Here is a 14,017-nt window from a genome sequence, read left to right on the forward strand (position 1 = left end):
ATCATGTAAGTCTTAACTGGTTTCCTCATTTGTAAAACTTTTATGTTCCTATACTAGTAGGAATGTTGGAGGGGCGTGCGTGCGTGTGTGGGTGTGGGGGGGTACATCTTGGGGCGTTCTCTTTGCGCACAAGGCAAGTTGTCCCCACAGTCTAAACCCTGATTCAGGGCTTCTCTGACCCAACTGTTTTATTTGTAGATGAAGAAGGCGCAGGGAGCCGAGTAACTCGTCCATGGTTACACAGGAGTACTGACTTGATCCAAAGGCCACAGGGTTCGTGATTATTCTCACACGGCCCAGGTTGAAAGAACAGCCAGCAATGGCGGCGCCGCAACATCGTCTCCAGCGAGGGAAGCCGAAGCCTGACATCTACTGGCTAATTCAGGCAAAGCAAGGAAGGTGCGGGGAGGTGGGGGGGGAAAGATTCTGTGTATTGCGGTACCCGGGAGCCAATACGCTGTCAGTTCACTAACTTAACTCCTTTTCCATTGGGCCATTATATTGTCAATCAGTTATTTGCCCAGTTTTTATTGGCTTTTCTTCAATCGTTTTACCCAATGGACATGCTTCTTTCTAACGGAGGCACTCTCGTGGGATAGTGGTTAAGAGCTTTGGGTGCTAACCAAGAGGTCGGCAGTTCGAGTCTGCCAGCCGCTCCAGGGAAGCCTTGTGGGGCAGTTCTACTTTGTCCTATAGAGTCGCTATGAGTCGGGATCCACTCCACCGCAACGGATTTTTTCCAGGTGTCCTCCCGAGTCTGACGTGTTTAGTCGGTTCCTTTATTCCATTGGTTGGATCCTGCCCTTTCTTTCGTTTGTCCTGTTCGGGGCGGAAGTGAGAGTGCTCCTATTCCTATTGGCTTAGGTTTGCAAACTGCGGTTGTCTATCAAATCTATCACGGTGATAGTGTCACTCAGGAAGTACGGCACCGGAAGGGGCGGGTCTGCAAAATGGCGGCGCAGGTCAGTGTCGTGTGGTTTCCTCGCGTCGCTCTTGAGCATGTTCCCTTTCATCTCAGCGGCTAAAGGCATCTTTGGGCAGACTGTTGTCGTTAGGGAAGGGTGGTGATGAACGTCTATTCAGGGAGGCGGCCTCTCCAGCCCAGTGAGGCAAAAGCAGCTGTAGGAAGACTTGGGGATGGAGTTTCCGCTCCCCTTCTGTACTCTGAGGGGCAGGCCCGCTATGAGGCGAGGCAGCGTGTGCACCGGAGGGGAAAGTCTCGAAGTCTTGGGTGATCTGAGGGTGTTTTCAGCCCCGGACGTCCCATTTTCTCATAATTCTTAGGAAAAAACGGCTTTTCTTTACCCACCCCCCCGCCCTTCTGTAGGAGGTGCTAGAGTCAGACCTGCCAAGCGCCCTGACACTTCTGAAAAACCTCCAGGAGCAGGTGAGTAGTGTCACCTCTTAGGGATAGATTAGTCACGGATTGTCTTTGTGGGGTCCACCTCCAAACTTTGGCGATTTAAGGGCAGATATTTGAATGCTAGCCAGTACCATAAGAGTAAAACGACTTAATGAAAAACTTTTTAGGCCAGATTTCAAAGTAATTGATTTCGGTATTCAGAGGAACACAGAACACTCCAAAAGGACCCCTGAATCATAAATCAGTTTTCTTGTTTTTGTAGCTAAGGAACAGATGCTGGAAAAGGTGGCATGATTTACCCTTTGGGTGCCCAACTAGTGTACATTTATATATTTTTCATGCATTGTAAGTTACAACCAGTACAAATTTATAGTTCCTCCATCACCACGGCCCCATTCCCTGTGCCCTCCCCAAGGTTTACAAAGAAGTTTCTTCTTCAAGATTTTTCTCTGTAAGGTGGAAACTTTTTTCTGCTCTTTGAAGAATGATCAGAAACCATTTCTCCCGTAGTATCCCATAACTGAGAATATGATAATACTGTAGCATTTCAGATATTCTTAAGGTGGCACTGTTTAACGTCTGCTCTTTAGCCTCTGACGTGATGTTTTCTAGTCACCTGTTTTATTCGGGCTGATTTCAGGTGATGGCTGTAACTGCTCAAGTGCAAGCGCTGACAAAAAAAGTTCAAGCTGGAGCCTATCCTACAGAGAAGGTAAGACACACTTGAAGTGTAAGCATCACTTAACTTGATGTTTTCAGTAGTTCTTCCTTTGTAGGTTTATTATTGAGTCTAGTGGGAAGGCAGATAAAAGCAATAGCAGTTGTGTTACAGAGATATGGCAGGTGCTGTAAGAACCTGGGGGAGAGATTAACTGCCAGAGGAGCAGAGTGAGTCAGGAAAGGCTTCTCAGAGGAGGTAACAGGATTTTAAAGAATAAATAGGAGTCAGGGACAAAAAGGAACAATATATGGAAAGCCACAAAGGCCTGAAAGCATCGTGATATTCTGAGAAAGGAGTTTAAGTCATTTAGTGTGATTGGATGTACGTTTTGGGTTTGTGGGGTGGTAGGAAATGGCTGGGAAAGTAGTCAGTCTGTGAAGAGCCTTGTAGGCCAGCTGAGGGATTATTACAATATTTCTTCTGAGGTGCTGTTGTCTGTTGATTTGTTGTATTGTGGTATCTTATGTGTTGCTGCGATGCTGGAAGCTATGCCACCAACATTTCAAATACCAGCAGAGTTACCCAGGGTGGACAGGTTTCAGTGGAGCTTCCAGACTAAGACAAACTAGGAAGAAGGGCCTGATTTATCTCTTTCCAAAAATTAGCCAGTGAAAACCCTATGGATCACAATAGAATGTTGTTTGATAACAGTGCTAGAAGATGAAACCCCTAGGTTGGAAGGCACTAATAGTAGTCACCAGCAGTGGACTCACACATAACAATGATCATGAAGATGGCACAGGACTGGGTGTTGTTTTGTTCTGTTATACATAAGGCCAGCATGAGTCAGAGCCACCTCGCCTGCAACTAAACAGCAACAACAATAAGATGCTATTGATTGAGGATGTATCACTTTTTTATGTACTAAGCAAAAATGGCGTCTATAAATCTATGATGTAATACCATTGGTAGAAAGATGCGTTCTGATTTCAGAGATGTTAAAATGTGAAAATGATGCGCATCCTAGAATTGAAATGTAGTTTTTAAATTAAGGTCTTGTAGAACCTTCTGAGGGATCGTTGGGTGTGGGGCATTATGGAAGGAGGGCTGTGGACCCCTCATCCCTGCCTGCATTGAAAAAACTTTGGTGTTACCTGTTTGATATGTTGAGCTTTTGTTCTAAAGTATTATTTAAGCAGAGCATTCCATACCTCAACAACAGCGTGAAAATCGTAGTAGGTCAAAAAGAATCAAAGAAAGGTTTTTAAGCAGGGGAGTTACAAGAAATTTATGCATTATAGAAAGATTATGAACTATGTTTTTAGTGTATTATTTTCTTTTTCTCATCATTCATTTTTGTTCTTATCCTCTGTTCCCCCCACCCCCACCCCCGGTATTTTTATCTTTGCTTTTTCTTCCTTCTTTGTTTTTCTCTCATATGCTTGAAACCCGATCTGAACTTGCCATTCCCAAACATGTCAGGACAGCCTGCTTCTCAGATTCTTAGCTGTCTTTGTCTTGGGTATCACGCTTTGATCCACTTTAGTGCCTTTTTTAGATGGGCTCCCAGCATGTACCTTATATCGCTATATACTTGTTTATCCATTGAGCAGATACTTAGTAACTTATCTTTCATGACCAAAGACCTTTTCTAGGTGCATTGTTGTTGTTGTTTGACATTGAGTCAGTTCTGACTCATGGCAACCCCATGTATGCAGAGTAGGGTTTTCAAGGCTGTGACCTTTCAGCAGCAGATCTCCAGGCCTGTCTTTCAAGGTGCCTCTGGGTGTGTTTAGACCACCAACCGTTTAGTTACTATTCAGGTGCTTAACCATTCGCACCACCCAGAGACTCCTAGGTGCTTTACAGGCTACAAAATACTTCCATTTTATGTTAGTTGACTCTCATAATTATTCTTTGAGACAGGAAGAAATACTGGACATATTTTACAGATGAAGAGACTGAAGTCACGAAGTTAAGTGACTCACCCAATATTTGACTACCAAATGCCTGATTCAAAACTTAATCCCAGTTATCTGACTTTAAATCCTTTGCTCGTTCTCCTGTATCACACTAGCGCTGACGTAAAGAGCTTAGATTATTGATTTAGAGATAACTAGAAAAAAAAAAAAAGAGCTTAGGTGTTGGGGTCACGTGAGTTTGAATTCCAGCTCTGCACTTACTGACTGTAATAGTGGGCAAAGTATTTAACGTGTCTGGAATAGGTCTCCCCATGGCTGTGGACTTTGTCAGTAAATTAGTACCTACACATGACTTTTATTTAAAAAACAAAACAAAATGTTGTGTAATATTTGCTTGATTTTTCTGCCTGTAAGTGTAATTCTTTTTAAAATTTTAGAAGCACATAAAAACACAAAGAAGATTAAAAATCAGCTTTAACCACCCATCCAAGATAATCACTGGATTCATTTATTAGAGAAATTTTTATTATAAAAGTAATATATTCTAGAACTAAAAACATTGTTTTTTTTTTTTTTTTGGACAATACAAGCACTCCACTTCTTCCTTTTCCTCATCTCACTCCCCAGAGGTAGCAGTTGTTAATTGTGTGCCACCTTCCAGACGTTTTTCTGTGCATATAAAAGTATGTGCATTATACCCTTCCCCTACAATTGGAACCAATTGCTGACATGAACTAATTCCATGTCAGCCCATATAGATTGTTGTTTTTATCTGTATTTACAATTCCATGGTATGGGGATAAAGTCAGTAGTTAGTTGTTTTGATTATATTAATTTAAAATTTGGCCATATCTGAAGACATTTTTGATTGTCACAACTGGGGGAACAGCTAGTGGGTAGAAGCTAGGGATGCTGCTGAACATCCTATAATGCCCAGAACATCCCCCCACAACAAAGAATTATCTGGCCCCAAATGTCATTAGCTCTGATGTTGAGAAATCCTGTTATAGCCTTTATTGATTTTCCTGCCCTTATTGTCTCCCGGTAATTCTCAGTGCTTTGCTTCTCACGTTGGCATAATTTTCAGTTGGTCATCTTAAGTACAACTACTTCCTTGAAACTACTAACGGACACCTTATTTGAACCAATTGGGGAAATTTTGAACTTAGAAAAAAACATCGTCTTGCCTGACCTACACTTTCCTCCTGAGTGTTTTGCCAAAACCGAACCTACATCTCAGCTCTTTTGTTCATCTCAGGGTCTCAGCTTCTTGGAAGTGAAAGACCAGCTGCTGCTCATGTACCTTATGGATTTGAGCCACCTCATCTTACACAAAGCCTCAGGAGGGTCTCTTCAGGGACATGCTGCAGCTTTGAGACTGGTGGAGATTCGTACGGTATGAAGCATTTGGCATCTTGGAGTTTTAAGTTTCAAAATGCTGAACTCCAGGCATGTCACACAGTAGCTCTCGTTTAAATGGGTATTCTCATGTTTAAGTAAGGAAACCAAATGAACAAAGTACTTTCCTCGTTATTTGCCCTACTTTGTTCATATTTTAGATGCTTTATCTAGCAACTTAATATAGGGACCTTGGTGGGTGTTTAATTTTGGAAAGGGAATGCAATCCTGTTTAACTACTACATTATAGGTCTTGGAAAAGATTCGTCCCTTGGACCAAAAACTGAAGTATCAAATTGACAAACTGGTCAAGACTGCAGTGACAGGCAGCCTCAGTAAGTGGGGGACTCTACAGGGTAAAGTGAGGACCGTCATAGAGTTCCAAATCTTGTAAAACCTCCTGGGTTTTTATTTCAGGTGAAAATGACCCACTTCGCTTTAAGCCTCATCCCAGCAATATGATGAGCAAGGTAAGAGATGGCATGGTCTTCCTGATTTCCCTGAAGAATCTAAACCTAAATGAGCCTCGTAGTGACCCGGGATCTCCTGGGATTCTTTTATTAATGGTGCTTCCCCGTTGGTCCCTTAGAACAGTTGAGTGTGAGATTCCCTTTCCTCTCTTCTGTCTATGTCCCTGCTTTCCCAGGCTACTCTGGCTGTGCTTTTTCTTCTCATTTGCCTAACTAACACTTCTTAAGCTTGAGGACATTGTGTGCTATTCGTAGCTGAGCTCAGAGGATGAGGAAGAAGATGAAGCAGAGGAAGGCCAGTCTGAGGCCTCGGGGAAGAAATCTGTAAAAGGAGCATCTAAGAAATATGTTCCTCCACGCTTGGTTCCGGTACATTATGGTATGAACTTTGGCTGTGGACTCCTCAGTGTGAATTGCATTTCTCTTCTCCTTTTCTCTGTTTTGGGATAACCCCTGCTGGTTTTTATCATATAGATGAAACAGAAGCCGAGCGGGAGAAGAAGCGCCTGGAACGAGCCAAGAAACGGGCGTTGAGCAGCTCTGTCATACGGGAACTTAAGGAGCAGTACTCTGATGCTCCAGAGGAAATCCGTGACGCTCGGCATCCTCACGTCACTCGCCAGAGTCAGGAGGACCAACACAGGTCTGAACCCTTGCATTTAGAAACTATTTCTGCACTCTGGAGACCTGTCCTGGTGCCTTGGATGAATATAATTAAGTCTGGTACCAAGAGGACCACTCATATAGGAAGTGTTGTGGAAAACTCGGGACAATAGTTTCTAAGAATTAGGGGTTTGAAGAACAGAATAGTAACTAAAAAACATGTCTTTTTATTTTGTTTTTCACCTGTTTAGACTGAGGTGTCACATTCTGAAGCAGATGCTCTGTGAAGAGGAATGTAGACAGCTCCCCTAGTAGCGCATTAAAATTCTGTACTTCACTGCAACAGCTTTCACTTTTGTGGAGGAGGCAATAGAGGCAGGTTTTTATAACGACCTTGAGAGTTCTAGATAAGTTCAGGGAAGAAAAGTAGAAGAGCAGTTGTGACTTAAGACAGACTCATCAACTTTGCTCACATAGCAGCCTCTGCACTTGATAGATTTGGGTGGAAGCTTTCATTTAGGGAACCCTATGTTTATAGAGCTGGGATATAAGAACTTCTTGATACACTGTTTTTAAAATTTCTGTGGCTAGGCTATGGGCTTATCTCTAGAGAACAGGGAACTCCTGGCACAGAGAATATTTGAGGAAACACACTGCTGCTGTTTGTCCTTATTAAATACTCTGTTGATGTACTATGAAATTTCCTGAGAAGTATCCGAACAAGGGATGAGTACCCGGGCCCGAGTTCTTGGCTGCAGCTCTCTGTCCCCATTGTCTGAGCCTACTGCAAACAGTGTCCGTCTTTCTCTGGCAGGGTTAACTATGAGGAGAGCATGATGGTGCGTCTAAGTGTCAGTAAGCGAGAGAAAGGGCGGCGAAAACGAGCAAGTGTCATGAGCTCACAACTTCACTCCCTCACGCACTTCAGTGACATCAGTGCTTTGACGGGAGGAACCCCTCATCTTGATGAGGTGAGGTCGAGACACAGGGTGGAAGGGGATCTTCATGCTCTCAGCTGCACATGTGTGGGTCTTATTACCATGAAGAACGTGGGAAGGGATGCTGATACTTGGAAGTGCGCTGCCATTTCTCCACTTCTCCATCTGTCCCCAGGACCAGAATCCTATTAAGAAGCGGAAGAAGATCCTTAAGAAAGGTCGGAAGAAGAAAGGTCAGTGAAAGGCTAGGGCTTAGGTGATCAAGTGCAGGGTGGGAAGTGTGAATTGGGATGCCAGCTCTCTGAAATTGTCAACCTAGGTCTCACCAACCTCTATAGTATCTTCTGTGATGGGTACAAGTCTCCTTAGATGGGCTTTCTTTTTTTTTTCTCTCCCAAACTGGAAATTAGCACCATTCACAAAAGGGATATCTGGATCCCATTTCTAAGTTCCCACAGCTCCTGTACAGGCTTCCAGGAGTAGCATTATAAAAATGTCACTTGAAGGAGCGATTATCACATTTCAGTGTGATTCCTACTTCTAATCTTTTGTCTGGGAGGATATAAAGATACCGCCCAGGGGACCCACTCCTATTGATCCTGTCTCCTCTAGATGTCCTTTTTTTTTTCTGTCCCTTCAGCTTTTCCAACTGTCCTTTGCCTCATTCTTGGTTTCCCTTCCTTTCAGGTTTTCGGAGGCGGCGGTGATTATGGGTGTACGTGTTTATATATTTTTTGTCATCCTGGGATACTTCTAATTTCACTTTTTATTCTTGGAATTCATTGTTTGGACATGTGGGAAGATCTTTATTAATAAAATTGATTTTACTTATGAATTAAAGCCCCCTTTGTACACGTATTGTGAGTGAATTGCTGGGTATGCGACATTTTTGGTGAGGGGGTGGTGAAAGAGCAAAGACGAGATTTTCTTGGGGGTGAGAGAAAGTGGTTATATGTATTTGTCCTTAAGGACATATTTTTTCCAGAAATTGGTTATCTTACAAAAATATCAAGAGATTAGAGTAATATAATCAACTCTTCCAACCCATGTGACCCCCAGCTTCCTGTATGATTTGTTATTGTCTTAATATCTGAAGTATGTGAATTTTAAGTTGTGTTAATATATCTTGCTGGCCACCAGGTGGCATTAGTGGTTCAAGAACTTCTTTGATGCTTGACTATACTCAAAAACAAGATAGGACTTCTCTTATTAGCAAGAATTATTCTTGTCTCCACTTCTGAGTACTTTTCTTTCTAAAATAGTGAACATAAGGCTGATCATTGGTCAGTTATTGAGAGTTCAAAAGTTTGAGTAGAGAGAATAGTAAACGAGAAAACTGGAATGCAAAGAATCAGTCTAACCTTGCATTTTCCAGCCTCTCTCAGCCTCCTTCAACTAAGGCCTCAGTTTACCAGAGTCATTAAAGGCCAGCGTTTTTACTGAGAGCATGCAAGAGAATGTCAGTATGCAGGTAGACAGAAAATTCCCAGCTTGAAGACCAAGAGAATGAAAATCCTGTAGAGATAACAGCCAAACCAGGAGACTGGTGGGAGTTACATATTCCATCCAGAGAAGGACCTCTGTTGGAGAAAAATCCTTCAGTGTCCTATCTTAAAAGACCCAAGAGTACATTACCATATTTGGTATCTTTTTTTTTTTTTTTTTCTCATCAGGGCTTGGGTACTGTAAAAAGTGAAAACCCAAAACCTGTTGCCGTCGAGTTGATTCTGATGCATAGCGATCCTATAGGACAGAGTAGAACTACCCCAGATGATTTCTAAGACTTTAATCTTAGAAAGCAGACTGCCATATCTTTCTCCTGCAGAGTGGCTGGTGAATTTAAACCACAGACCTTTAGGTAGCAGCTGAACACTTTAACCACTGTGTTGCCAGGGCTCCTTAAAAAAAGGGATAGAAAGAGATAGAAGTTGAAGAGTGGAATGAAGTCATTGGAATTTTTGTTTGTTTTTTAAAGGGTTTTGGGTCTTATGAAAAGCTAATTTTTATGCCTTGCACTCCTGAGCAGTGTCATGGAGAAGAATATAATTTGGGTAATTACATCACTAAAACCTGGTTGATTTATACTGTTGGGCCTGATTGGGGCAGGAGTTTTGTTTTCAGTCAGGAGTAGCCTGACAGGAAGAAGTCAGCAGACTGGTCCTAGTGCTGTCTTCAGCTAAGTCTGTGATCTTGGGCAAATTAACATATCTGGCCTTGATTTTCCTTAACTGAAGAATGAATGGGTTAGACTGAATCTCTGAGATTCCCTCTAAATCAGAGAGCCTAGAGATCATAGACCACACCCAGATGGATTTGGTTCCAGAGCCTTTAACTCTTAGGCTCTGGCAGATCTGAGGGAGCCTGACATGTGTTTGAATCCAACACTATTTGATTCTAGAGTTAAAAGAAGAACATCTTATTGTGCAAGGGGCCTCGTACTTGTATTTCCTTGAATAAATGTAGACGAAGAGCTATAAGAACAGATTTGGAGATTTTCTAACCTGGCTAAACTAACTGGACAAGTGGTTCAGCTCAAAAATGCTTTAGTTAGAAAGACCAGACTTGCTGGCCTGACAGAGACTGGAGAAACCCCCAGAGTATGGCCCTCGGACACCCTTTTAGCTCAATAATGAAGTCACTCTTGAGGTTCAACCTTCAGCCAAAGTTTAGACAGGCCCTTAAAACAAAACGAGACTGAAAGGGCACACCAGCCCAGTGGCAAGGGCGAGAAGCCTGGAGGGGACAGGAAAGCTGCTAATAGGGAACCCAAGGTCGAGAAGGGAGAGTATTGGCATGTCATGAGGTTAACCAATGTTGTAAAATAATACATGTACTAACTGTTTAATGAGAAGCTAGTTTGTTCTGTAAACATTCATCTAAAGTACAATAAAAAGAAAAAAAAAAAAAGCTTTAGTTAGGACCACTGCATTTGTTTCTCTGTTAGGACTGCCGCATTTGTGTCTTCAGATATTATGATTTTTGGATTATGAAAACTGCCAAGGGAAGGGATAAGGTGCTTTTTTTTTTTTTTTTGAAGAGCTTACCTTGCATCACATACTGAGCTAAGTGTTTTACACTTAATCGTTACAAAACATATCTCAGTTTAAAGTGAGGTAACTCAGACACTTGGCTAATAAGTTGGAGTACCAGTGCTTGGGACACACAGAGGATGGACGACCTCAAGTGTCCTGGGGTCATGAAAGTCTTTGTTATTTTTTTTCCTATTAAAAAAAACATTCCTAGGTACTTCTAATGTCTAGCGCTCCTCTGCTCCGTGCCCATTTCTGTTAGAAACTATGAGTTCCAGACACTGTTCTGGCTTCTTGATGGGAAAGCAGTGAACAGAACAGACAAAAAACCCTGCCTTTGTAGAGTTCATATTAATTCAATTTAGGCTTTAGTCCCATGACCTCTTGTTATCTCTGGCTTTCTGGATGACAAGTATTGTTTGAAAGAGGTTTCCGACAAAAAGTTGAATTATTTCTGAGAATATTTGTACCAGTGCCACAAAACAATTTTTCGAGTACCATGAGAACTAGAGAATCCATTTTACTTGGATTCTCAATATGTAAAATAGGAATAAGTAGGGTTATGGGAATTATCAAACAATATCATTGGTATACACAGAAGTAAAATTTTGCTGAAGATAACTTAAAAGCGATTGTAGCAGTACATCGACAGGGAACTGCCAGAAGTTCAAGCGGGATTCAGAAAAGGACGAACAAAGGATATCTTTGCTGAAGTCAGATGGATCATGGCTGAAAGCAGAGAATACCAGGAGGATGTTTACCTGTGTTTTATTGACTGTGCAAAGGAATTCAACTGTGTGGATCATAAGAAATTATGGATAACATTGCAAAGAGCGGGAATGCCAGAACACTTAGTTGTGCTCATGAAGAACCTGTACATAGACCAAAAGGCAGTCATTTGAACAGAACAAGGGGATACTGCATAGTTTAAGCCAGGAAAGGTGTGTGTAAGGGTTGTATCCTTTGACCGTACTTCAGTCTATGCTAAGCAAATGATCCGAGAAGTTGAACTATATGAAGAACGTGGCATTGGGATTGGAGGAAGACTAACAACCTGCAATATACAGATGACACAACCTTTCTAGGTCAAAGTGAAGAGGACTTGAAGTCCTTACTGTTGAAAATCAAAGACTACAGCCTTCGGTATGGATTACACCTTAATATAAAGAAAACAAAAATTCTCAGAACTGGACCAATAAGCAACATTGTGATAAACAGAGAAAGGATTGAATTTGTCAAGGATTTCATTTGACTTGGATGTACAATCAACACCCACGGAAGCAGCAGTCAAGAAATCAAACAGTGTATTGCTTTGGGCAAATCTGCTGCAACAGATCTGTTTAAAGTGTTAAAAACCGAAGATGTTGCTTTAAGGACTAAGGTGTGCCTGACCTAAGCCATGGTGTTTTCAGTTACCTTATATGCATGCAAAAGCTGGACAATGCATAAAAAAGACGTAAGAAGAACTGGCGCATTTGAACTACAGTGTTGTTGAAGAATATTGAATATACCATGGACTGCCAGAAGAATGAACAAATCTGTTTTGGAAAAAGTGCAGCCAAAATGCTCCTTAGAAGCAAGGATGGCAAGACTTCATCTCACATACTTTGGACGTGTTATCAGGAGGAGCCAGTCCCTGGAGAAGGACATTGTGCTTGGCAAAGTAGAGGGTCAGCAAAGAGGAAGACCCCCAATGAGATGGATTGACACGGTGGCTGCAGCAATAGGCTTAAGTATAACAACAGTTGTGAGGATGGTGCAGGACTGGACAGTGTTTCATTCTGTTGTACATGGGGTTGCTATGAGTTGAAAGAGACTCGACAGCACCTAACAACAATAACAGGGTTAATTGGGTTGAAGAGGGGATGAGGGGACCTTGAGCTCAATGGACTCATAACCCCTTTTTCCAAGATTGCCGAGGAGCTCCAAGGAATCTTTAGAAATCCATGGAACATCGTTTGAAGACCACTGTTTGGTAGTTGAGCAAGGGAACTAAGAATTAGAATTTCGGGGTTTCTTTATGACTGTTGTTATTTGTTTTCTTTTTTTCTACTCATAGATTTGGTTCTCTGATTTTAAAACCACATGAATGTCAGATTTCCTAAGTGGAATACTGAAAACAGACCATTTCCAGTATTCATTAAGTAATGTCTGTCATTAGTGTATGTGAGCACCTCTTCAGCTTTATCCTGTGATGTTGAGAGTCCTGGTTTTATTTTGGGCCAAGTAGTTTAGCATCTTCTGCTTTAATTTTTTCATCTTCGGGGGTGGAGAAGAGTGCTTGATCAAGGCATGTTTTTGCCGCTCAAGCTTTGTTTTGTTATGATTTTATGAAGGCTTGGGGAAATTTCTGTCAAGAGTTCACAAAAGTCTCATGAATACTTGGTTAGGAAAATGCTTTTTTGTAGACGAGGAAGGAATGACCCGATTATCTCAGTTTTCAGCACCATGGAGAGTTCATCGCTGTGTTGGTGGAAGGTACATAGCAAAACCAATCCATGGAGCTCCATGGTGTAGTCCTGTTATTTTACAGAGCCCAGTTTACTTGTCCAGATCTTTGATTCTGGTTGGTATAGATTGGGTAAGAATTAGCAGCAGTCCCTAGGATCTTACCACGTTTAGATTTGTCCAAGGGTTTGGACACCTTGAGGGAGACATGAGTGCAATAGTGCCTTCTGCTCTGGTGGTAACATCATTCGTATTGTCGTGCACAAGGTTTTTACCAGCCCTTAAGAAAAATTCTCTGTCCCCTACTCTTCTTTGCTTATAGACCTTTGAGGAGACTTAACAGTTGCTTTTTAATTCCTTGGGCTCAGGCTCTTTTGCTGCCTCTGTGTAGAGAAAGCCATCATTGCTCTGGCTCTCTGCCCAGTCTTGCTTTTGTATTTCTTTGATCTCATTGTTCAGAGCACCTCAGAGAAGCCCCAAGAGCCATGCCTTTGCATGTTTAAGCTATTGATGCTTTTGAAATAACAGAGTGTCGTTGTGTTAGAAGTGTATTAAAGGTCTATCTTGAACAAATTTGGGTCAATAGGTGGCAGTAGTCACCTAGTCCCGAGGCCCTTATACCCCCTAAACACGGGCACATTTGATGGCCATTATGTTTAAGGTTATGAGAAAGGAGGTCACATTGAAATCAAAATGGGGAGAAAAGCAGTCCCTTTTGGTGGAATCCAGGAAATGCTGGAATATGCTGGATTACTTCTGTGGGAATGTTATATGGAGGAAGATTGCTGTCGGATAGTAAAGGGCATTGTTAGGAACGAGTGGGGCCTCAGGGTTGGGGGAGCATGGGGGTAGTAGATCTAAGATGTGTGTACTAGGGCTTCTGAGAGCTGAGGAGAGGCTGTTAAATGAGGACCAGGGCTGAAAGGATGAAGTCCAGGACTGCAGGGAGTGGAGAGAGCTGGGGGAGGGAGGGACAGAGCACTGTGAGGGGACCATGGAAAGGGTGAGCTGTGAAGGGAGGACTGCAGTTAGAGGGGGAGGAGGAGGCTGGTGCAACACTGAGCCTATCTAATGGGGGAGGGGAAGGGGAGTATTGGTCTCTGCTGCAGCTGCATTGGCTCCCCTCCCCCATGCTTCCCAAGGAGCCAGAGCAGTGCTGGCAAATCTGTCTTCATGTATTTATTA

The 14,017-nt window shown here is 42.4% G+C and overlaps 1 protein-coding gene across 1 annotated transcript; it reads left to right on the forward strand.

Moving 5' to 3' along the window:
• The first annotated feature begins 688 nt into the window (after positions 1-688).
• On the forward strand, positions 689-13,747 carry NGDN (neuroguidin). Its single transcript, XM_049898639.1, has 12 exons — positions 689-743; positions 865-962; positions 1,328-1,387; positions 2,004-2,075; positions 5,205-5,342; positions 5,595-5,679; positions 5,762-5,814; positions 6,070-6,193; positions 6,289-6,457; positions 7,232-7,388; positions 7,531-7,588; positions 8,043-13,747. The coding sequence occupies exons 1-12, from the start codon at positions 704-706 to the stop codon at positions 8,060-8,062; spliced, it is 1,074 nt and encodes a 357-aa protein (XP_049754596.1). The 5' UTR covers positions 689-703; the 3' UTR covers positions 8,063-13,747.
• The last annotated feature ends 270 nt before the right edge of the window (positions 13,748-14,017 follow it).

This window comes from Elephas maximus, chromosome 10 (genome assembly GCF_024166365.1).
Source record: "Elephas maximus indicus isolate mEleMax1 chromosome 10, mEleMax1 primary haplotype, whole genome shotgun sequence".
Lineage (NCBI taxonomy): Eukaryota > Metazoa > Chordata > Mammalia > Proboscidea > Elephantidae > Elephas > Elephas maximus.

Bases quoted from the DNA above. Each gene is read 5' to 3' on its own strand.
- NGDN (XM_049898639.1), top strand. From the start codon at position 704: ATGAGTCGGGATCCACTCCACCGCAACGGATTTTTTCCAG. The intron at 1,388-2,003 runs GTGAGTAGTGTC...GGCTGATTTCAG, and splicing joins TGAAAAACCTCCAGGAGCAG to GTGATGGCTGTAACTGCTCA. The intron at 6,194-6,288 runs GTATGAACTTTG...TTTATCATATAG, and splicing joins CTTGGTTCCGGTACATTATG to ATGAAACAGAAGCCGAGCGG.